The sequence below is a fragment of the Typopeltis vanoorti genome, chromosome 14, assembly GCF_054136105.1.
Source record: "Typopeltis vanoorti isolate ZY-2024b chromosome 14, IOZ_Tvanoo_1.0, whole genome shotgun sequence".
In the NCBI taxonomy this organism is placed as follows: Eukaryota; Metazoa; Arthropoda; class Arachnida; order Uropygi; family Thelyphonidae; genus Typopeltis; species Typopeltis vanoorti.
Window position 1 is genome coordinate 39,184,955 of NC_143562.1, and position 26,053 is coordinate 39,211,007.

At 33.0% G+C, this 26,053-nt stretch overlaps 1 protein-coding gene across 3 annotated transcripts in view; it reads right to left on the bottom strand.

Moving 5' to 3' along the window:
• The window catches only part of LOC150099381 (phosphatidylinositol-binding clathrin assembly protein LAP-like), a 289,787-nt gene that overhangs the window by 130,046 nt on the left and 133,688 nt on the right, over positions 1-26,053 (bottom strand). For all 3 annotated transcript variants that reach the window (XM_090404459.1, XM_090404460.1, XM_090404458.1), the window contains exon 11: positions 17,501-17,657. In XM_090404459.1, the coding sequence (XP_090260585.1) occupies positions 17,501-17,657 (157 nt within the window). The remainder of the gene's footprint in view (positions 1-17,500; positions 17,658-26,053) is intronic.

The following is a 26,053-nucleotide window of genomic DNA, read 5'->3' on the forward strand; positions in this document are numbered from 1 at the left end:
ATGATAAAAGGGATAAACTACACTATTTTTAAACATAAGCAAAGCAGTTAATACAGCAAAGCAATAAAGAATATGAAAAAGGTTAAAATGCAATTGCATGCCGAACAAAAATATAACAAAAATCAACATGTAAATTACACACTTAGAATTGATTTTAATTTTTATTAGTTATTTACACTGGTGAAAGATGTGCAAATATACAAGGATATAATTATAATTTCAGGATTCCTGACCATATACTACCTTGTCCCATGCACATTAGATATTTTTTGAGTGTTCTACAATGTTGAGAATTTTAATAATGTATTGCCAGAATTATGTTCTAGTGAGTGGCTGCCTTGAAGATGATCTTTATCTTAATTGGGATGTCTATGGATTATCTGTTAATTTTTATCATAAAATAAATTAAATAATTCTCCTTGATACCTGCTTGATTCGTTTTATAGTTTTACATAAAATATCCAAGAATATATTTTGGGTATATAATATTAAAGCTGTTAATTATTCTAATAGCACATGCATTTTTGAGATATTCCACATTGACAGTTTGAACTCCAAAAGAGAAAAATTACTTGGCTAGTGTTTTGATATAGTTAGTCTAATTTTAGTATCTTATATAGCAATTATGAAACATTTTAAAACATTAAAACAAGTTTATTATGTGCACTGATATGTTATCTAGCACGAGTGAATCCAGATACTGGAGGTTATTCATCTATTCATTTCTGGCAGGTTGGGGCCATTTGACCAGTTTCTAGCTATGACAACAAGTTAAAAAAAAAACTGAGAAGATATAATATTTCATCGATATTGTCTCATAGAAGGATGTCACTGTTATTCAACCTAACAGGCTGTTCAGCATAATTTTCTAAACATAGTTGAATATTATAATAAGTAAGGAGACAATGCATATCCTTGTCCTATTCTCTCACTATTATTTCTGTTGATGTGCTATGTTTCTCTATTTATAAGCATATATTAAAAATAAATGAATGAACTATTTAACCTCATTTTAATTAAAACAAAATAGAAAAAAAGTTGTCAATACAATACACAAATGTCACTACTACAGAAAGTAACAAAAGCTAAAACTAACTAAACAGATAGAAACGGATTAAGCAATTAAAAAATATTGATTAAAATTGAGTCTTTAAATCAATCATTCTGTTAATATTTAAATTAAAAAAGCCCTAATAAATTTACAAAGAAATCTTTTTTTTTTCTTTTTTTTTTACCCATGCCATGATTTAATTTGAACCCAAACGCTGTTGGTGGCAGAGCGAAGACTTCACCACATAATGCTAGCAATTTAATGATATATATTAAATTTTCCTATTCAAGTCAATTTTACCACAAATTAATTGTAAAGGAAATGCATCCTGTGGGTGCGTGCATGCATGCATAAGTGCAAACATATCTATAATACAGAATATATGCACAAAAGATGACAGTGCAGTAATTCTAATGCATGAAATGTAAGAATAAAGGAAGCATGCAAAGGACTTTAGCAAGCAACCTGGGCCAGTAATCTAATCAATCATTACCTTTCATTTCTCATTTTCTGGACATTTAACATGCCCAATGAAGATGCCAAACATCTGGTGATATGAAAATACTTTATATAGTTGTTGTATTTTACAAAACAGATGGATGACATCAATTTTACAGTCCTAGAATATCAATTCTTTATCTGCTCTCTTAATGAAAAATGGGTTTGGCTGTAGTTAAATAAGTGAAAGATAAAGCATTATATGGAAGGTTGTTAACTGAATATTAGATTACATGATATTAATATATGAACTTGAGAATGATGAAACAGATAAGTAACAACTCATACAACCTGATGAATATGAGTACAAAGCATGCAATAAGCTGATTAATGCAAAAGATAAGAGTTAATAACATGGTGTGTGTGTGTGGGGGGGTGTCTGCAAGAATTTTTAGGTAGCATAACTAAATAATTATGAATAAACAATATTCAATATTTTTTTAAATGACAATCCCATTTATAAAAGGCTGCAAACCTATAGCATATATTATAACATGGATGAATATGAAAGTCAGGAATGAGACTCTGCTCTAGAAGAACAAATAAAATAAAACTGCATAAGTTATGACATATATCAATGATATCATTAATATGCAATACCTATAGTGCCTTATTACTGTGAGTGGGCTAAGGATTTTTTTAAAAAAAATATATATTCTGCAAATAGTCAAGAAACCTACTCTAGAAACAAAACATGTAACTTTTTCAAACCCCTTCAGGCTTTCAATAAACAGGGCAGTTTGCCTTATGTTGGGCAATGAAATTCAGCTCCTACCTGAGGACAATCCCATCCACACCCATGGCAAGATAAAACTTGCAGCCTGCCAGTTGGGGTAGTTACATTAATCACTCGGCCAATCAGGTTAGCATGCTGATAATACACATACTGGCCACTGAATTAGAAACCTTTATGCAGATGCATGTAATCACTTACACAGCATATATGCAAAATACTCGATCACATGTGTCACCACATGTTCTAGGTAACTTTAAGAATGCTGCTGGTCAGTAATAGTCAATAGTGTTGATCACAATGGAAAAAACAAAGGATCTTTTGGAGTTTGATAAAGGGCTTATTGTGGGCGACTGGTTTCTCAAAAGGTGAGATATCCTGTTGTGTTTAATCAGTGGAAAAATAACCCACATTGCTTGTCTAAGAGGCATAACTGTAGTCCTAAGAATTTGTCAGGAATCAGATCTCCGTTGTCAGAGAAGGCCTGTACAAATAAACAGAACTTCTTTGTGCAGCAATTGACCAAAACATTTAATGAAGGCTATTCCTGACCCACATCTCCCCAAAGTATGTACAGGGAATTGAAAAGAATCGGTATCGGCAATCGCATGCCTATACAGAAGCCAATGATTTCGGTGAAGTGGCCGATATGTGTATAATAATACTGATATGATATAATACGATACAGATAACATATACTGTAATATATTATCAACTAATTACAATAAATGATATATTATCTAATGAATTATAACATTAAGCGGAGAAAGTCAAAAGTGTCTCAGGAGATCTAAAAATCAGTAATTCTTTGATTCATTGGTAAGAGCACATAAGCTCTTGCTAATTACAGAAAATGAAAATTCATTTTGTTGTAAATATTTGTAGATATATTACTTAATTACTTAATTTTAAGAGAAATAAAAGCACATGTTCAATGAAATGTTCAACATTTAGGACAAATTTCAGGGATAAATTAGCTCAGCAATTAGGATTTAAGTTCAATTAATTTGAAATAAGCTGACAATTTTCATCTGTTATGATACTACTGCTTCATTTATAACAGTAGCATATCAGCATTAAAAATACTCATCCTCCAGAAAATGTCCAACAAATCTAATCCTTTGTAATATGTACTGGTGTGCTCTATTTTTTCCCTCTTACGGTAAAGAGGAATTGCTTCACATTAAATAACTAAAAATCAGTGTACACACACACAAGGTGGGAATGATGATTTATCACTTGATGTTAGACCAATGCTTATTGGAAACCTAAAACTTTAAAAAAGTATCATATGTAGTCTCCCAAATTATCTAATTTTCAGCCCGCTTGCGATTCTAATATGCTGGCTTACATTTTTTGAATGGATTGTTCAAAAAAACATATGAAATAGACATCAGTAACTTAAAATGTATTCATTTGCAAATTATATTTATATAGCAATCATTCTTGAAATAAGAATTTAAACAAAAAATGGGAATATTACAGCACTCATATAATATATCCTTCATCATACAAAGACAGAAAATTATGAATATGTACACATTTTTGAAGCTTAGTGAGTGCATGATGAGAATTAACTTGGCGTAAACAGTTCACTACTATGTAACTTTGTAGAAAAAGAGTTAGAGTTTTAAAATCTCATATTGATAATATAAATTTTACAGCAAGAGTCTGATTCTAAAACATGCAATGGCATTTATATTTTTCTTTAACTGGAGCACTTGTAAATGGAATCATCAAAATAAGTCTAAAAATAACTCTTGATTCAACTTTTAAATTAATATCTATGTAAAATCTGAAATTAATGATATATCATCTACTTTTAGAATAATTATACAAACAGAAAAAAATGTCAGAAAAACTTTCCCCAAAAAATTTCACAAAAAAAGCATATGATAAAAATAAACTGTTGAACTAGTAACTGATTAAGCAACAAATGACTGTTACTGAAATTTTTTTTTAGTTTAATAGCACTATATAATTTTTACTTACAAAATTTTACTTATGCACAATGCATAAATAAAACTTTGTTGGGTGATAATAGATTGATGTGCTGTGTTGAGTTTTAGAGTATGAATTAATTTGTTTCTTTGTGTTCATTGATATATGAGACAAATAGCAATGAGAATGAAGTCAGTAAATAGATTGGCACAAAATATAACTTAGCTGGAGTGAATTTTCTGAAAATAAGGTGTCATGAATGCAATATATATGCATGGGGAGATCTTCAGGATGTATACGTGAAAAGTTTGAATAAGAGAAGTGAGTGAGTAAGCAAGTGTCAGTATGTAGAAAATTTAACATGCTCATGGATGAGACATCTTTGATTGCAAGATAGTAGGCAAAATGCAAAGTCAGAGATCATAAGTGTAGCTACAGAAGCTGATCAAAGTGGTAGTAAGATAGCATGCAAGAATGATAGTGAGAAAGAGAATACAACTGGTATTAAGATAACATGTAGAACTGGTGGTAAGATAGTTGGCATGAAAGGGAGCAAGAAAAAATGAAACTGACAAGGTAACAAGGGTGAATGACAGTGAAAAAGTGATTCAAGACATAAAAGAGGAGTTGAAGATAAGAAGAAGCATATACAGATTGAAATGAGAATTACAATATAAACGGAAGAGTGGAGTGAAAGATAACCACATGAAAGAAGTAATAAATGATCTAGATCATTTACCATACCTCTCAGTTATTAGAAGTATGGTGAATGAGAATGTGCACAAGGTTTTTTTTGTCTGGAGGTAGAATGTACATAGTGAATGAGGCATTGGATCAAGAGTAAGTGAGCAAAAATTTGTGGTGGTGGTAGTAGGAAAAAATGACTATTGGGAACAAGGAGAATCTATATCATAAGGCTGTCAAGGAAAATTAAAGATAACAGTGTGGTAGGAAAGGTAATCATTGTATTGCCCAAATATGATAGTGATAAGTTGTGGTATGTGGCCTTTATTTGCTATCTCAACTCATCACTTCTTTCTCCTCATGCTGGTATGCTAGCATGAGGAGAAAGAAGTGCATTTTGTGAACATGTGGGATGAATTTAGGGGACAGATGGAACAATTAAAAACTGTTGTGTGCTAAAAATATTTTTAATATTTACATTAGATGAGAATTTTCCAAGCTTTTGGGAGAGAGAGGGAGAAAAAACAGTTATTCTGATTCAGGTTAGACAGGTGTAAAAGGGGCTTCACAACTTTCTTTGACAAGGTGTTCATATTTAAAACTGCTTCTATGGAGAATATGAGCTTCATTCCATAGGATATTGTGTTTAGTACCAGTACTATGCTATGCCAGACCAGACATCTGAGGTTGCAGGTATTCAATGTAGTACTGAGGTTAATTAATCCCCCCCCCCACACACACAGAATGGCCTGTCTGTTCAAAGTATGTCAAATTATATTCACAAGGGAGCTGGTAAACACCAGCTAAAGATAGAGGCAACAGTTTGTTTTTTATAGATGGTAACAGATGAGAAATTTTGTTAAGAAAATATACAGAATTAAGGAGAAACTTCTTCAAAATTCTACCAATAGGGTCACAGTTACCAGAATATGAAGAATTGGGACCTGTTGTCTACCAAAGAATCTCTAGGTGTTGAGACATAAGTCCATCATATCCATGGATTTGATGAGGATTGTAACCATTTAATCCCATTAAAGTTTTAATAGCGAGAAGTTCTTGTTGTAAGCCCCTGAAGGAGAAGAGCAAACATTGTGCATTATTAATCAATGACTTGACAGATTTTTTAGGAGGTGTGATGAGCAGTTCCAGTAAACACTGGTTGACAAAATACAAAATACTGTGCAAGTAAGAAGGATGTCTAAAAATGGTAAACTACCAGCATTTTCTTTTTCTATGGTGAATTGAATACGTGGGTGAAGGCTATTGATCCAATGTAGGGAGGTAGTAAGTTTGTTTTCAGAATGAGGCCAAATAGTAAAACATCAATGTAACAAAGCCAAACAGAGGGTTGAGGAGGAATGGATGAAAAAATAGTCGAAAGGTAGAGACAGTGTGCTATCCATTGCCACAGATACTAGCTTTAAAGATTAGATTGCATTTAAATCATTTTCGTGAGAGTAAACTGGTTACCTAGAGACTTGATGGAAGGGAACATAATGATTGCAGTGATTAGAACTAAAGTAAGGGTGATGTGGAAGAAAAGAAATGTAAGGTAAGAGCTTCTGAATAGAGAGATGAATGGTATCAATGTCAGCTCTTTGCTTTATGCAGATGATGTTATACTTCTAAATAAATCCGCTACAAGTCTGCAAGATTCTCTGACTAAATTGAATAGCCATTGTAATAGATATGGTATGAATGTCAGCAATAAAAAGACAAAGACAATGAAAATAGGCAGAATCATTGAAAATGTCAACTGTGTTGTGAATGGAGAACCTGTGGAACAAGTAAAACATTTCAGCTACTTAGGCATGATTTTTACTGAAGATGGTAAATTAAATATAGAAATAGACAACAGAATCAGCAAAGCTGGTATGGTGGGAAGTCAATTGAATAAATTCATATGGAATAAGAGAGAATTAGTCGGAACACTAAATTGGCTGTATACAAGACAGCGTTCAAACCAGCTTGAACTTATGGATCTGAGAGCTGGGTCAGAAGTAAAACACTTGACCAAAGACTAGAGACTGGAGATATGAGAGTCCTGAGAAAGATTATAGGCGTGAACAGATGGCATCAATGGTAACATCATATTAAAAACGAGGATATTAGGAAGGAACTTGACATTGTCAGCGTCCAGGAATGCATTAGCAGAGCTAATCTCAGGTGGTATGGTCACTTAAACAGAATGGGCGAGGAAAGATTAGCAAAACAAGTGTTCGCTGCCAGGTTGGCAGCAAAACGACCGAGAGGAAGACCAAGATATAGGTGGATTGATACGGTACAAAGTGCCTTAGACGATAGAAATATAAGATCTGATAATGTTGGAGTCTTGACAAGTAACAGACTGATTTGGAGGAAAATTGTAGATAGGAAGTTAATAATGATGTAATTTTTTTTCATGTAGTACTATCATATCCTGTACACCCCTTGAGGGTACATGGCAGGAATTTGATGATGATGGTATCCTTTCCTTTAGTGTTACAGGGTGATCAGCATTCATTTTAACAAATGTTATAAATAATAATAATTATTATTATTATTATTGTTCCGGGAAACTCCAAGGAGTCGACAGACTCATCGAGGGAGGCCCTAACATCATGTCAAGAACAACTATTCGACATTGACACAGTATCTATCATACCTTGCCTTGAACTCATTTACGGTCGTAGCAAACACAACAGACTCTGGAAGCTTATTCCACTCATTCACCACTCTCCAAGTAAAAAACCTAGCTCTAACACCCTTGTTAACCACGCTCTTGCCCAGCTTCCATGCATGGCTCCTAGTCCTCCCACCACCAGTCATATTTTCAAAAATATCTTCTGGATCAATCTTATAGAAACCCTTCAGTAATTTGAATGTCTCAATCATATCACCCCTCCTTCGCCTATCGTCCAATCTCTGCAACCTATTCTCATAAGGTTCATTCCACAGATCTTCTATCATCTTGGTCACTCGTCTCTGGAAAATAATTATTTTTATTTCCTGACATTTTGACCTTCATATTAAGGTCATGATCTGGAGTATACACATATATATACAGAGACAAGCTAAATTACATTAAGCACAGTATGCTAAAGATAAAATGATTTGATCAATGGTTATTCTACTGGCATGACCTCTAGCAAAAATAAAATAAAATAGAATGAAATATAAAATAAAATAACTACAAAGCTATATTCTATTTAAGACAACATCAGAGAAACATTCTTTCATATAGATAGTTTTAATAGAGTAAAAATTATGTCCTAATTTAAGATCCTGGATTACCAATGTCCTATTTATAATTAATTCTTAGGGAGAAAGGTTAAGTGAGGAGAATATGTGCCGTCCATATTCTTGGGATTTTTATACCATCATTATTGTTAAGATTAGGGTGGTTGATAAGAATCTTATAGGTCACCTTAAATTTACACTCATACTATGTTTTGGTGTGATATAAACAACAGGTGCTTTTCCAATCAATTCTATGTAAAGTGTTCAGGGTGATCAGAAAGGCCAGCTTGACCACAGTTATTATATTTAACGTGTTGTTCATGTTCTTTTCTTCTGAGAGGAATTGAGCAACCTGTTTCCCCTACATAGGGCAAATTACAGGTGCAATGAATACGGCATACTCCAGGGTGGGCCAGCAGAGGGAAAGAGCTTACTGAACTCATCCCTTGGATGAGTTGAGTAAGCTCTTTAATTTTGCAGGAGGTTTAAATGTGGCTTTAAAGTTGTATTTCTGTAGTATTCTGTTTATTTTATCTGATATCCCTTTAATGTATGGAATGGTTGCAGTTTTATTGTAGTCTAGTTTATTTTTGTTTTTAAGTGAGGTCTTGTACAGAATTTTGTTGATGGTATTTTGGCTGACCTTTTTTTTTTTTTTTTTTTTTTTAAGGAAGGTATTGCTGATAACTTTTAATTTTAAATGCTTGTTCATTGGAGCAAATCTTCAAAGCCCTGTTTTTTAGTGTATTAAACAACACCTAGTTTTTATGTTGGGTGGTGGCAGGAGATTATGTGTATATATTGGCCAGTACGTGTCAGTTTTCAGTAAACAGTGAAGGAAAGACTGCCAGAAGGAAGATGTGCAACGTGAATCTAGAAATCTAAATGTGTTCTGCTTTTCAATCTCAGCTGTGAATTGTATGCATTTGTGTTGTTTGTTTAGGTGGCTGAGGAAAGTGCCTAATGTCTGGCAGCCATGGGGTCAGATAGCGAAAACATCATCAACTTATCTAAGCCAGACTTTGGGTTTTAAAGGAGAGGAATCAAGAGCACGTTGCTCAAAATATTCCATGTAAAATGCTTGATGTAGTTATTTTAATTTTATTTTATTTTCACTAGAGGTCATGCCAATAAACTAACTATCGATCAAATCATTGCATCTTTAGCATAATGTGTGAAATGTAATTTAGCTTCTGTGTGTGTACTCCAGATGACCTTAATATGAAGGTCAAAACATTGGGAAATTAAAATAATTATAACACGGTTGTAAAGTCCATAATTTATCTAAAATGAAAGATGAATGGTATGAGCAAAAGGAAAGAGCAAAACAAGACAGATAGGGGAGTCAAGGGTATGTAGAGGATTTGTACAAGAAAAATATTAAAGGAGAATTTGTTGAGGAACCCATGATAATGAAAAGGGAAGTGATATCAGCAATGAAACAGTTGCCAAAAGGAAAAGCTCCTGGAGCTGATAGTGTGTCAGTGGAATTATTGAGAGTGACTGGAGATGAAGTAGTGAATATATTGACTGAAATTTGTCAACAGATTTGGAAGAAAATATATTGGAAAAGATCAATATTCATTCCAATTCCAAAAAAATCAAATCCCAGAGATTGTGAGAATTATAGAACCATCACTATAATTTCACATGCAAGTCAAGTTATGTTGAAAGTGATCCAACAAAGGCTTTAGGAGAGGTAGAGGAATTAGACACCAAATAGCAAACATGAGGAATTATGGAAACAAGAGAATTTCAGAAGGAAGTATTCATCTGTTTTATTGATTATAAGAAAGCTTTTGATTGTGTGGATCACAACAGACTGGACTGTAATGAGATCAATGGAAATATCTGAACATCTAATTCTCTTGATAAGAGCTGTATGACAACAAAGAAGAATCAGTAAAAACAGTCTTTGGAGAAACAGACAGTACAATGGAAAAAAGGGGTGCAGCAGGGTTGTATATTGTTATCCTACCTTTCTAATGTTTATAAGTGAATATGAGAATCGCTGATTTAGACAAAGATCCAGCTGGAATTAAGATTGGTTGCAGAAAAATAATTTAAGATATGCAGATGATACCACCCTCATAACAGAAACTAGGGAAGATCTGGAGCAGTTGATTCTATTGGTTAAGAGGGAAAGTAACCAAGTCTGGCTTAATTTAAACATCAGCAAAACAAAAATGATGGCTTCTGGCAATTTTATTATTATGGGCAACTCCAAGGAGTCCTCACTCATCGAGGGAGGCCCTAAACATCATGTCCAGAACAACTATTCAGCATCCACACAGTATCTATCATACTTTGCTTTGAACTCACTCACAGTCATGGCACCCACAACAGACACTGGCAGCTTATTCCAATCATTTACCACTCTCCAAGCAAAAAAACCTAGTTCTAACACCCTTGCTAACCACACTCTTGCCCAGTTTCCATGGATGGCCCCTAGTTCTCTCACCACCAAACCTGTTCTGAAAAATTTCCTCTGAATTAATCTTGTAAAAATCCTTCAGTAATTTGAATGTCTCAATCATATCACCCCTCTACTGCCTATCAACCAATTTCTGCAACAGACAGATCTTCAACCTGTTCTCATAAGATTCATTCCATAAACCAGCTATCATCATGGTCCCTCACCTCTGGATCCTCTATACTTCCTCCCCATCAAGAAAAAACCCTGCCACCCAAATTTGGGCACAGTAGTCTAGATGGGGTCTTATCAAGGCTCAATACAGCAGAACAATAACCTTTTGTCTCTGCTTGTTAAAGTATTTTTCAGCAACTAAGTGATTTGATGAGCTGATTTAGCCACTTTTGCAATGTGCCCCCTAAACTTCAACTCCCTATCCAACAACACTCCCAAATCCTTGGCCTCATCAATCACCTGGAGTAGGCTTCCACCAATGTGATATACTGCTGCTAATCTTTTCACCCCAAAATGCATAACCTTACACTTTGCCACATTAAATTGACATCCATTCTCCTTAGCCCAGTCCTCCAAACTATCCAAATCATCTTGCAAAATTTTGACATCCTGTGCAATCACTATTGCTCTACCCAACTTTGCATCATCAGCAAACAAATGAACACTTCATCTCAGATTCTTTCCTATATCGTTAATGAACAAATTAAACAGCAGTGGTCCGAGAGCAGAACCTTATGGCACACCACTAGTCACAGGCCTTCTTTTGGACTCCAATTTTATTGGAATCAAATTTAAATGAATTTATAATAGAGGAAGATAAAATAGAAATTGTTGAAAGTTATGATTTACTGGGGGTCCAGAATCAGAAATGATGGTAAATATGAAGATGAAATTAAAAGGATAGTCATGGGAAAAAAAGCAATGTTAAACCTGACAAAAATTATGAAAGATAGGAGGTGCGAGTAAGGCTACAAAAGTTAGAATTGTTGAAGCAATGGTATTTCCAGTAGTGATGTATTGATGTAAAAGCTGGATTATTAAGAAGAAAGACAGAAAGCAAATTGATTATTTGAATTATGGGTGTGGAGGAGACTATTCTCACTGGCAACTCTTCTTACTTTACAGACCAATCTGGAAGAGAAGCAGAACTGATTGGTCTGTCAGTAATAATCTAATGCAAATTGTTAACCTCTCTACAAGAATTTGAGATAACTCTCATTATCCCAACAACCTGAATGTTTTAATAACCAGCCATCCCTGTTTGAAACTCTGATGCTCTTTTTCTACAGATCATCCTTCTCCCAGCCAATCTTGGCTTCATATCCTATGGTACCAAGTCCCGAAGGTAATTCCTATTTGCACTGTTGTGCAAATAGGAATTACCTTTGGGACTTCTATGCCTCTTTCCAATGATCTGATTATAGCTCTCCCTCTCCTGATCCAAGTACTTGATCTGATTTAATAAATGAAATTATTCTTGTTGGGATGAATGCCTTTATTCTCCATTCCACTCAAAACCCACTCTTATCCAAGCCCTGGTTTTCCAACAAACGTGCCAAGCTAAAAATGCAGAATACCTCAATGGCTCAATCAAGCTAAAAAAACTCCAACCTCTCTTTGCAAATATCCCTCTGCAGATATGATTGAATTACTTTGCAATGACTTTCCTCCTGATATTGTAAAATTATTTCACTTTATTAATTCAGGATATTTCAACTGCCAGAACAAACTGTACAAACAGATAGAAGGAAGAGTCATGGGGTCTCCAATTTACAACTTTAGCTAATTACTTTCTGGAACATTTTGAAAATATTCTGGGTGGTTGTTTTTTTTTTCACCTAAACTATCAATTTGGTATAGATATGTTGATGTTTTTGCTGTATGGAACTTCTCCTTTTCTCATCTTCATCAATTTCTTGAAAAATTCATTCAATGAACCCAAGAATCAAATTTACCTTGGAAGTATAAGATAACAATTGTCTTCCTTTTCTAGATGTTCCCATTCTGTCAACCAAATGGAAACTACAGTTCTCAGTATAAAGAAAATCAACTCATACTGGTAAATATGATTCTATCATCTATTCATTGATTCTAACTGACATTATCACCCTTGTCAGAAATATGGTGTAGTCAAATCTTTAGTAGACAGAGCTCACAAAATATATTCTACAGATCCTCCTCTAAACAAAGAACTATCTATTATCAGAGCTACCTTTGTTTCTCATGGTTATTATACAAAAACTATCGATAAAATCATCAATAATTATAACCATCATCTTAGCTCACCTCAAGAAGAGATTACCAGAATTTGTATTCCATATGTTAAAGGACTTTCCGAAAAAATAGAAAGACTACTTCGACAGATTGACTTACGAGTCTCTTTCAATCCAGTTCATGAATTTAACACCTTCCTTATCTCTCCTAAAGATAGATATCCTCCTCTTTCTTATCCTAGAGTTTACAGAATCCCCTGCTCTTACAACTTATGTTATTATGGACAGACTGGTTTTTCTGCAGAAATTCATCTGGAAGAACATCAAGAACGTATTTTACTTAAAGAACCAAGTAAGTCTGGTTTAGCAATCCAGCCATGCATTATCTACAAAACATGGGATTCATTGGAACAAGACCAAAGTATTATACAAGTTATTTTCTTCTGGAAAGACTGTACAAAAAAAGAAAAGCTATGAAGTACACATGCACAATCCAAACCTGAACAAAAATAATTGCCTTAAACTTTCTCAGTGTGGAAAGTTATACTAACACTCACATTCATGTGTTCTGTAAATTAATTAATTTTACATTTAAAAATATTTTATTACCTAATTTATTTTTGGTAATAAAATATTTTATTACCAAATAATGTAATGTAATCCATTTCATTACCAAGTAATGAAATGGAGTATTTTAGGTTTATCAGAGACACATTGGTGCGGAGATGGATTCATGGATTTACCAGAAGGAAGACTGTACTTCTCAGGAAGAAAAGATAACATACACAGAGAAGGAGTTGCATTATTAATCGAAAAGAAACTTACACACTCAGTAATTGAAATAAACCCAGTGTCTCCTAGAATAATCGCAGCCAAACTTCAAGCAAAAGAAAAAGGTCAAACAATTAAAATAATCCAAATATATATACACCAGACAGTAACTATTCGGAGGAAGAAATAGAAAATTTCTATGAAGAACTACAACAGGAAATAGATAATCCCAAAAATAGAGAACTCATGATAGTGATGGGAAATTTTAATGCTAAAATAGGACAGTTCACAGCAGACAAAAAAGATACGATGGGGAAATTTGGATACAGAGAGCTTAACGACAGAGGAGAACAATTACTCCACTTCTGTAAAGGAAATGATCTAATGATTACAAACACATTGTTCTATCAACGCCCTAATAATAAATATACATGGACATCCCTAGATGGTAATATAAAGAACTGCATAGACTATATCATCATAAACAAACAATGGAAAAGATCAGTAAATAATGCACGAACATTAAGAAGTTTTGATTTTGACACTGACCACAAAATATTAACTGCCAAAGTGAAGATAAAATTCAACAGAAAAAATAATATCAGAAAAGAAGAAAACATCAACTTATCAAAACTAAAAGATAGCTCAAGCAGAAGTCAATTTTTAGAACAGATGTGCTTGAAATTAAAACCCTTCATCTTCCAGAACAGCAGAAAATACTAGGAAGAAGGAAAAGAAACAGTGTTATCAATTGCAAAAGACACTCTAGGTTCCAAACCCAAAATAAACAAACAGTGGATAACCCAAGAAATCATAGCTACCATAGAAGAGAAAAGAGGCCAAGATACTTGTAAACCAACAAAACAATGAAGAGAATAGAGAAAAATACAGAGCACTAAAAAATAAAGTTGATAACCTATGCAAAAAAGCCAAAGAAAAATGGTTAGAAGAAAAAGCTAAGAAATGCCAACAAAAACAACCTAAAAGTCTTCCATGATACTGTAAGAGAAATTACGTTACAAAGGAATTCTCAGCAAAAGCAGTAAACAATAAGATGACTGAAACCGGGAATATTGAATATACAAGAAAAATCTGGTCAAACCATTTTAAGACTATCTTCCACCATCAAACAAAACTACAATGCCAACAATAGAAGAAAATAATGATCACCCAAAATTTTTACAAGAAGAAGTTAGATACGCAATAAAACAGATGAAAAACAATAAAGCACCATGCATTGATACTATCCCTACTGAACTGTGGTCATATGGAGGTAGCATATCAATGGAATATTTAACAACCCTATTCAATAAAATACTACAAACAGGAGAGATCCCAGATGACTGGAGAATATACAAGAAAGGAGACTAAAGAGACTGCAGAAATTACAGACCAATCAATTTACTCCCTCACACCTATAAAATATTCATAAGAATTATACAAAATAGATTAAAAAACACCTATGAAGAAATGATAGGCATAGAACAAGCGGGTTTCCGAGGAAACTATTCAACAATAGACCAAATTTTCACATTGCACCAACTAGCAGAGCTCAGCTGGGAAGACCATAAAGAACTATATTGTTGTTTTGTGGACTTTAAATAAGCTTTCGATAACATCAACAGAGAAATCCTTAAAATTCTACAAGAAAAAGCAATAGACAAATATATAATACGGTTTCTGATAAAATATTACTCTAAGACAAATGCAACAATTAAAAAGGACACACTCACAACAGAACCCATAGAGATCCAAAAAGGAGTAATGCAAGGATGCCCATTATCCCCATGCCTATTCAACATATATCTAGAAGGAGTTGTAAAGAAGGCAATAGACAATGAGCCTGGAATCAATGTCAATTTTAAACATAAATAATATGAAATATGCAGATGATCTCGTCCTTCTTGTAAGAACCCCAAATGAACTACAAAAGTTGATCCACAAGCTAAACGAAACCTGTAAAACATGACATGACAATAAATATACAAAAGACAAAAGTGATGAAAATAGGGAGGAACAGAACTACCATCTCAGCCACCCTAAACGGAGAACAAATAGAACAAGTAGACAACTTCATATACCTTGGATCAAAACTAACAGAAACAATATATGAACTCAAAACAATCAAACACCGAATAGCAATAGGATGGACCATCATGGCAAAATTACAGCAAAATCTGGAAAACAAACAAGATATCTAAGCAAGCCAAAATCAAATTATATGAAGCAATAATTATACCAACAGTCATCTATGGAGCAGAAGTGTGGACAGTTAAAAAAAGAGAGGAGAAAAAACTGCGGGCATTTGAAATGAAATGCTTAAGAAAAATAAATAGAACAAGCTGGATAGAAAAGAAAACAAACATCACAGTCAGACAAGAACTATTGTATAAAAAGACAATAGAAAAAATTAGAAAACAACAACTGAGATGGTTTGGACACACTGTACGCATGGACGCAGACAGACTTCCTAATGTCCTAATCAATACTTTTCCAACTGAAAAAAAGAAGACCCGGGAGACCAAGAATTACCTGGCTGAAATTAATAAAGAACATCTCAGGATGCAGAACATATAAGGAACTTTTTCGAACAGCAAGGAATAGAGAAGACTGGAAGATCCTGCTCAAGAGAAGACTCAACCCGTCTTAGACGGAAGAGAAAAAGAAGTAGAAAAGAGTTTATTTTTATTGTAATTTATTTTCGGATATCTATTAATGTAGATGGAGCTATTCTCCTGAAGCCAATAATGCATATAATATCACACACTTTCGATTTAACTGATGTTCTCTTTATTTGCGATTGTTTTTCTATAATTATATTGATAATGGCTATGAAACATAACCAAAAATTCTACAAAGAAAAATAATTAAATTATAATGAATTCATATTTAGTGTAATGGATTAGCTTGTTTAAGCACAAAGTAGTTTCGTGTATTGCAGTAATCTTAACTACTTTAAAGTTAAAAGCAGCATCTTGTACTGTACCTCATGTCCGTTTGTCAAAATGTCAGCCTATAGTTTACAGTTTAAAAAATACTGTGCATCAAATTAATGTTAACTTCTGTTATGGCATTTCTTATACTATAAGTGTCAACATAAGTCTACTACTTACCCACTACTTTTTTTTTAAACACTGATGTGTCAAATTCCAAAATTCTGACTATCATGATATACATTAAATAAGAAAAAAATTTTTTATGAAACATCTGAACACATTACAATATATAAACGATATCGTTTAGTATTAAAAATGCTTAAGGAACTCAGTAAACAATAATGAAATTAGATTCAGGCATCATGAGAACAGTGAATAGCAAGTATGATGAAAAGTACAGCAACTTAAAGAACTAACAACTCTAACTTATTAATAACCTCCACACAATGAGTTAGTCAATTTCATTCAAATTACAAATCTCAAAATGAGAACTTTTCAGTAGCTATGTTTATCTTCAAAAATTTTATTATAATGTTTACTTTTATTGATGAGTACTAGCAAGGTTTATTGTTCGAGTCCAGGTACATTTTGCATGCATGGATGTCACTTTGGGTTTTCCTAGAAATTTTGTACACATGTATAATACTGCTAGTAATAAATGGATAATTTTTGGTTAAAACTGGTAAATGGAAAGTAATGAAAGAAAATTCAGTATGATTTTTAAACATTTTTTTGTGTGTAATTTAGATTTGTTCAAACTTCATATTTAACTGTTAAGAAATCTAGCTTAATAAAGTATAAGCTTATGAGATATTTTAATTCACTTTCTTTTCCCTTTGAAATTAAATGCATTTAAATTATTCTCGTTAGAAGCATCCATTTTATTAAAGGGATAATTGTTTTGATCAGAATTATGAATTTGAATATTGTTTGCATTTTTTACTATTATATTTAAACTTCTATTGAAAATAACACTGGTATGAGGTTATTGATCCACAATTCTACTAGTTAATAATGCAAAGCTACCTTTAGTTGATTCATTACAGCAGCTTCTTCTTCCACAGCTCTTCTTAAGCTTTCATCCACTGTTAATCCATTTACTTCATATGAATTGTTAATGTGGCTGGAAAATGCATTACTTGTAGTGGAAAATGCTGTTACAGCATTTTGTACAGATGTATTCCTTGAAAGTGATATAAGGTAAGCAATATCAGCAGAAAGAATTACTGAATATAAAATTATCTATCTATAAGCAAATTAACAAAAACAGCTGGCATTAAAAGATTATATTTATATTAAGAGTAAAGAAAAAAAAAAGAATGCAGCACAAGTGCATAATTACAGTAGAAGGATTCTTCTCTGAAGTACAAACTGATATTGAATGAAGTCTTAAGACTTCATTCAATATCAGTTTGTACTTCAGAGAAGAATAAAGAAGCAATTTTTAGAAGAATAAAAAAAAGAAATAAATCTTTCTCTCTCTACTCTGTTCTATTAAATTCATTTGCTGTCTATCACTACCAATTCCACCAACATTCTCAATGTACCAGTACTAATATGCATAAGGAAGTGACTGCATGTTTCAATGACTACACAACACTGATCAGCAGAACTCAGAGGAAACTAAAATAAGAAAGGAACATATCAGTGTTGCATGTTCACTGATGCTGTTTAATGTTCATTAAGAATATAGTTTCAAGGATGAAGTGAAATATTAATTGTTTTAACAATGTCCAATATGCTGCATCAGCATATTGGACATTGCTAATATGCTGTGGTCTATTAATGAACTAACTCAGTCACCATATTAAAGATCTGTAAACAAGAGAGAGAAATGAGAATAGGCAAACTTGAACAAGGCAAAAGAGAGAGAGAGAGAGAAAGGGGGGAGATGACTAATGATTGGGATGTTGGGTTAATGAGTAGCAAAGCTCCAAGCAAGAAATAAGATGAATCATTTTGTTATAGTGAAAACTATAACAAAATGATACCCTATAACGAACTAGGGAAAGTTCGTTATAGGGTAAGTCCCACAAGACTAATGTCAATTTAAGCTCACTATAAAAACTTTTAAGTAAAAGCACAAAATTTTCAATAGAGTGAACTGAATGTCTTAGCAAATGATGTCACAATCAGGAGACAAAGAAAATCACAGGAAATATAACAGAAAAAGTTAAATTTGTGAGAAACAGAACAAAGGAAATGGGGAATCGTACACCGAGAAAAGAATGCATGGAAAAGCACATAAAGTGATATCAAAAAAGGTACAAATGCAACAATAACAGGAGACATAAGAAAGAACTAAATCATGAAATTATAAGACATATAGAATTAATGTTTAAATTTTGAAGGTTGATTACATTAGCTTTAATGATACCTGAAATCTTCAACAATGAACTATTGTAAATGTGCAGACTGCAAAAATTTAGGTTTTTACAACTAAAGTGGAAAATTCAGATCAAAATTCAAAAATTTTAAATCAGAAATTTAGAAACAGTACAGTTTTTTCATGATTTTTACCTTATAAAGAATCTTTCAAACACAAAAGATGTTACCGAAACAAATTTTATAACTTTTACTTAAAACTTAGAATTAAAGAAATGTTATACATTGTGCAATATTTCTTTAATTTTCAGTTCTAAGAGAACAGTATCAATTTATGCCAGTTGGGTCTGTCCATTCAAAAAGCCTATTCACAAAAGCTGTGTGTGCGTCACTTTTCCCCTACCCTCAGGCTGACTAGTTCACCACTAGTGTTCCCTTCCTCTTTGTAACTAAGGTGACAAAGTCAACTAACTACTGAAGTTTTATTTTGTACTTTAATGATACAGACTGTACATATACAGTCATACCCTGACTTACGCGAATCCGTAGTTACGTGGTTTCTTATATGTACGTATTCCCATCCCGCTTCATCACTAGTCATTTCTTTCAGGCGACGGCCGCATTTGCCAGTGTCGCACATGCTGTGAACAAGCACTGACGTGTTTCGCATGGTCGTTCATACACGATTTTTTATAGCCTACAAACCTTGCAATTGTTTAATGTTATGTTCTTGATAAAAATTTTATCACATAAAAAATAATAATGTCATCCAAATGAAGCAAGTCCAATTCTTCTACAGCTAGCAAGAAAAGAAAAACATTGACTTTGGAAACAAAAACTCAACATTATCAAGGATTTTGAAGGCGGAATGAAAATTTGTGAGCTAGCAAAGAAGTTCGATCTATAGGAATCCACAGTAAGAACAATCATAAAAGAAAGGTTTACAGATTTTAGAGGACATAGATTCTAACGAGGAAAGAATTGTAGCCACAAGGAAAGGAATAAAAAAATCATTAGCTTGCTATGAAGAAATTTTGCATGACAAGAAAAAGACATTATGCTATCAGACGAATCTATTAGATTTTATGAAACCATCAACATCGAAATAACTTTTTTTTTATGTACAAAAAACTAAAATTATGATTATATTTCTTAAAAAAAATATAAGTGTTTTTGTAAACCTTTGGTCCCAATTGTATGTTTGTATATATAAATTACATGCCAAATTATACCCCGAGTTATGCGAATTCGATTTACGCGCTTTTTGTTGATCCCAACTACCGCGTAACTTCGGGGTTTTACTGTATTTAGTTTTGTTTATAAAGATTTCAGATAAGAAACACTGAGCTCGTAACATTTCAAAATTTAAACAATTACGGATTTTAATTTTTATAGTTTCATACTCTTCTAGTTGTTTCCTTCGTCTCTCATTACTGTTTCTACTTTTTCATGTCATTTTGTGTGGAGGGTTCCTGCCATTCTGTGGTGTTTTCGATGAAAGATGAAGATTTATTGGAGAAACACTTGAGGTACTCTGCTAGATATTTTGAAAGTTTATATGTAGGTGAATCAATTCCTTCCACAATTGGGCGAAGAGGGGTGTTTTCTTTATGAATTTTGGGAACTCCATAGATGCGTGGGATAAGAGGATGTAGAGAGCGTAAAGAGAGGCGAACATTATGAGGAAGTTCACTCGTAGTCTTTAACAAGTTGTTTGTACGATTTTGTAATTCTCTTGTAGGATCTTCCTGAAGAATTGAATATGTCGAACTATCTCCAAGTAATTGAAGCATTTTGTTGTGGTAATCTTCGAAGTTGAGGATGACTGTGGAATTGCCTTTATCAGCAGGTAAAATAATAATGTTACTGTTCTGTTTTAGATTTTTTAGGGATTGTCTTTCAGCCAGAGGAATATTATCTGTTGGAGGTTTAGCATTATTTATAATGAAAATCGATTCAATAGGAAGAAGTTTCGCCAAATGATTAGGAATGAGTGAACTTGCCTTTTCTATTTTTGTAAGGAGAGATTCTTTAGGGATAAATTTTGGTGAGGGAATGAAATTGAGACCTTTGCTAAGAATATACGTTTCCGCATCCGTTAAAATATGAGAAGATTTGTTCACTACAACTTTTTCAGGATTAATACGGGCTTCACTATGACTAGATCTGTTTTGTATCCTTTGTAATTATTAAATTTCCGGATAAGAGTATACTTATTGTTTTGTATGTATTCGAGTGGCTTGTGCTTCACTGTTAATGATAAAATCATTAAGTTCATTATCCATCATTTCTTCAAGTTTTTGAGCTAAAGATCTTTTAGTGGTGAACAAAAAAGCTAAACAACGTTTTGTGTCTGAAATTCTTTTGCTGAGGAGATCCATCTTAGCTTTACGATAAATTCTTTTAGTGCGTTCCGTTGTTATTTTTTCTTGAAAAGAGATGAATTTAGGAAAAACTGAATGGAACTTACAACGTTTGAGAAATACTAACCAGTTTATTTTCAGGCCTATTTTCTTCAATGTTTTTTTAAAATTCCTTTTTATGTTAATTAGAGATGCCTCGTCATTTAGGCTATAGATGTAATTATATGCTTCAACTCTGTTGTTGTGATACATTTTTAAAAATAGATTTAATGACTTAAAAACGGAGATTACTTATAAAGATTTAATAAGAGTAATACAACTAATTTCGGCTTATGATAGCCTTCATCAGGTATTCTTAAAGGAAGAGAATAGTAATAAACATTGAAGTATCTAAAAACTTGAAAATACAGGTAAAAAATCGCCACACATAATTGACACATAAAAAACTTATTTTTTCAAGTTGTTCTAACAGGCGTGCCATTGTTTATTGCAAGTATGCGTGCAGACTCACGTGAACGCTAATACTGAATAACTGCAGCATGGCTATCTGGGATGTTATAACTCAAATTGTTGTTAAAGTGGACAGGATTCAGAAGGATTTCCCTTGATTCTATAATTTTTCTCTCAAACTCATCATCAGAGCGAAAAATATTTTCTGATCTATCCCAGCAAAAGGAGTGGCTTTGTTGATCATCATTAGGATTATTTGAAAAAAGAACATGACTGGATAACGCAGTTGCATGAGATCTTTTGTAAGAGATGTCTCTTTTATGCTCTTCTATACGTTGCTCAACAGATTTGTTAGTTTGTCCGAAATAAGGGATATTGCAATCGCACCATAATTTATATACACCTGGATATTTTAGGTTGTGATGAGGAGGCTTTGGATGGCTGATTAGAGAACGAATTTTTGGAAGGGTGGTGAAAAACGTCTTGATGTTATATTTTTTAAGGACTTTTGCTAATTTGTTAGAGACTGTGCTAATATATGGGATGGAGATGCTGCCTTTAAAATTACTAGTTTCTGTGGTGCACTGTCTAGGAGGATCCAGAAGAAATTTCTTAATCGTTTTTTCAGAGTATCCATTTTGTTTAAAGATAAGAGAGAGTTGATTTATTTCTTTTTGTAATTCATCTTGTTCATTCAAGAGAGAGTGTGCTTTGTGTCCTAAGGTAGATATAGTTCCAAGTTTTTGTGGTGGAAAATGATGAGAAAGATTATGCAGATATCTATTGGTATGAGTAGGTTTTCTGTATATAGAGATTTTTAATCTTTCAGAGCAACGTGTAAGCATGACATCCAGGAAAGGCAAGGAGTTATTATTTTCTAGATCAGCAGTAAATTTTATATTAGGATGTTGGATGTTAAGATTAAGAAAATCTATGAGAGATGTGTGCCCGTGATTCCAAACAATGAAAATATCATCAACATATCTTTTCCAAACTTTCGGTTTAAATGAGAAGGAAGATATGGCTTTTGCTTCAAAATCTTCAAGGAAGATGTTAGCTAGAACTGGGGACAAAGGATTGCCCATTGCCAGGCCTTGTTTTTGTTGGTAAATGGAGTCCTGATATTTGAAGTAACCAGAATGAATGCAATGTTTTAATAAAGCAAACATTTTTATAATTTGTCCTTTAGTAATGTAAGTACCTCATCTGTAGGAACGTTAGTAAACAGAGATATGTCAAAACTTGCTAGAATGTCATTTTCATTGATGGGAATATTTTTTATATGCGAAACAAAATCTGTGGTGTTTTTGATGAAAGATGAAGATTTATTGGAGAAACACTTTAGGTACCTTGCTAGATATTTTGAAAGTTTATATGTAGGTGAATCAATTCCTTCCACAATTGGGCAAAGAGGGATGTTTTCTTTATGAATTTTGGGAACTCCATAGATGCGTTCTTCACCACCCTTCCAACGAATTTTTGGAAGGGTGGTGAAGAACGTCTTGATGTTATATTTTTTAAGGACTTTTGCTAATTTGTTAGAGACTGTGCTAAACACCACAGATTTTGTTTCGCATATAAAAGATATTCCCATCAATGAAAATGACATTCTAGCAAGTTTTGACATATCTTTGTTTACTAACGTTCCTACAGATGAGGTACTTACATTACTAAAGGACAAATTATAAAAATGTTTGCTTTATTAAAACATTGCATTCATTCTGGTTACTTCAAATATCAGGACTCCATTTACCAACAAAAACAAGGCCTGGCAATGGGCAATCCTTTGTCTCCAGTTATAACTAACATCTTCTTTGAAGATTTTGAAGCAAAAGTCATATCTTCCTTCTCATTTAAACCGAAAGTTTGGAAAAGATATGTTGATGATATTTTCATTGTTTGGAATCATGGGCACACATCTCTCATAGCTTTTCTTAATTATCTTAACATCCAACATCCTAATATAAAATTTACTGCTGATCTAGAAAATAATAACTCCTTGCCTTTCCTGGATGTAATGCTTACATGTTGCTCTGAAAGATTAAAAATCTCTATATACAGAAAACCTACTCATACCAATAGATATCTGCATAATCTTTCTCATCATTTTCCACCACAAAAACTTGCGGTGGAAAAGATATAGTTCTTGGAACTATATCTACCTTAGGACACAGAGCACGCTCTCTCTTGAAAGATTAAAAATCTCTATATACAGAAAACCTACTCATACCAATAGATATCTGCATAATCTTTCTCATCATTTTCCACCACAAAAACTTGGAACTATATCTACCTTAGGACACAGAGCACGCTCTCTCTTGAATGAACAAGATGAACTACAAAAAGAAATAAATCAACTCTCTCTTATCTTTAAACTAAATGGATACTCTGAAAAAACAATTAAGAAATTTCTTCTGGATCCTCCTAGACAGTGCACCACAGAAACTAGTAATTTTAAAGGCAGCATCTCCATCCCATATATTAGCACAGTCTCTAACAAATTAGCAAAAGTCCTTAAAAAATATAACATCAAGACGTTCTTCACCACCCTTCCAAAAATTCGTTCTCTAATCAGCCATCCAAAGCCTCCTCATCACAACCTAAAATATCCAGGTGTATATAAATTATGGTGCGATTGCAATATCCCTTATTTCGGACAAACTAACAAATCTGTTGAGCAACGTATAGAAGAGCATAAAAGAGACATCTCTTACAAAAGATCTCATGCAACTGCGTTATCCAGTCATGTTCTTTTTTCAAATAATCCTAATGATGATCAACAAAGCCACTCCTTTTGCTGGGATAGATCAGAAAATATTTTTTGCTCTGATGATGAGTTTGAGAGAAAAATTATAGAATCAAGGGAAATCCTTCTGAATCCTGTCCACTTAAACAACAATTTGAGTTATAACATCCCAGATAGCCATGCTGCAGTTATTCAGTATTGGCGTTCACGTGAGTCTGCACGCATACTTGCAATAAACAATGGCACGCCTGTTAGAACAACTTGAAAAAATACGTTTTTTATGTATCAATTATGTGTGGCGATTTTTTACCTGTATTTTCAAGTTTTTAGATACTTCAATGTTTATTACTATTCTCTTCCTTTAAGAATACCTGATGAAGGCTATTATAAGCCAAAATTAGTTGTATTACTCTTATTAAATCTTTATAAGTAATCTCGGTTTTTAAGTCATTAAATCTATTTTTAAAAAAAAAAAAAATATATATATATATACATACATATATACATACATACATACACACACACTGTACAGGTATCCCTTGATTAATGTAGTTAATTAATCCTTCGATGTTACCGCATATATCAAAATTGCGTTAATGAAATCTAATAATCAATGGTAAAAATTACAATTCGTCCATGATCGATTGCTGTATTAATAATTCTTTTTATATGGTACTCTTTCAGGAAAGATAAAAAATGAATGCAAAGTAAATGTTTAATAAATACTTGTACCTTCATTATTTACTGCAATTTTTTTACCAAAAGAAGTTTATCAAGAATTGTTTGAACAGTTTTAGTTTTTTTCTTATCGGCATAAATTCTATGATAACAAGCAAAATGACTCTCCAAACCTTGGCAAACAAGCAATAAAACAAAGAAAAAACACTGCAAATATAATACATGATGGTACAAATTAAGTGGATATTGAATCCAACATTATTTCGTAGCCGAATATAGAAACTACAAGAGTTTCATGCCGAATATATAGAAACTAAAAGTTTCGGCAGATGTAAGCATAAGCAACCTTATGGGCAATTGTAGTAAAGGTGGAGTAAGTTCCATATCACTTTCCTTAGTATTTTGGCTCTCTATTTAAGTAATACGTAATACATGATGATTTATTTATTTTCCATTATAATCTAGAAATTATTGAAGAAAAAACATTATGCTGACATCAGAGGTCACAGTATCTCTCTCAGATACAATTTACTGTCAAATATCACAAACCTTTATATAACAAGTGTTAAACCAAACTGACAGCAAAGAACAGTGCGGAATATCACTCATAACATATAAATGCACAGCTATGCATGACCTCCAAGCTATACACTGAATTGTGTAAGAATATTTATATTAAACATTTTGCATGTATCTGTCAGATCAGCTGCAAGCTCCGCAGGGTTAAAGGTGTGTTAATCAAAACTCTTCCCGCGTATATCATGGGATTGCCGCAATTAATTTCGCCACGTTAATCAAATTCCACGTTAAGCAAAATCCTGTTAAGCAAGGGATACCTGTATATTAAATTATATTAAGCATGAATTCTCCTACTCAAATTGCGAGTCACTAATGCCCCGACTTTCACATTGAAACGATAATTCGCTCCCTGCAGTAAACAATACGCTCTCCACAACAGCAGCTATACTGCAGAAACACGAAAAACAATTAGTTTTATCACGTCACTGAATAAGATTC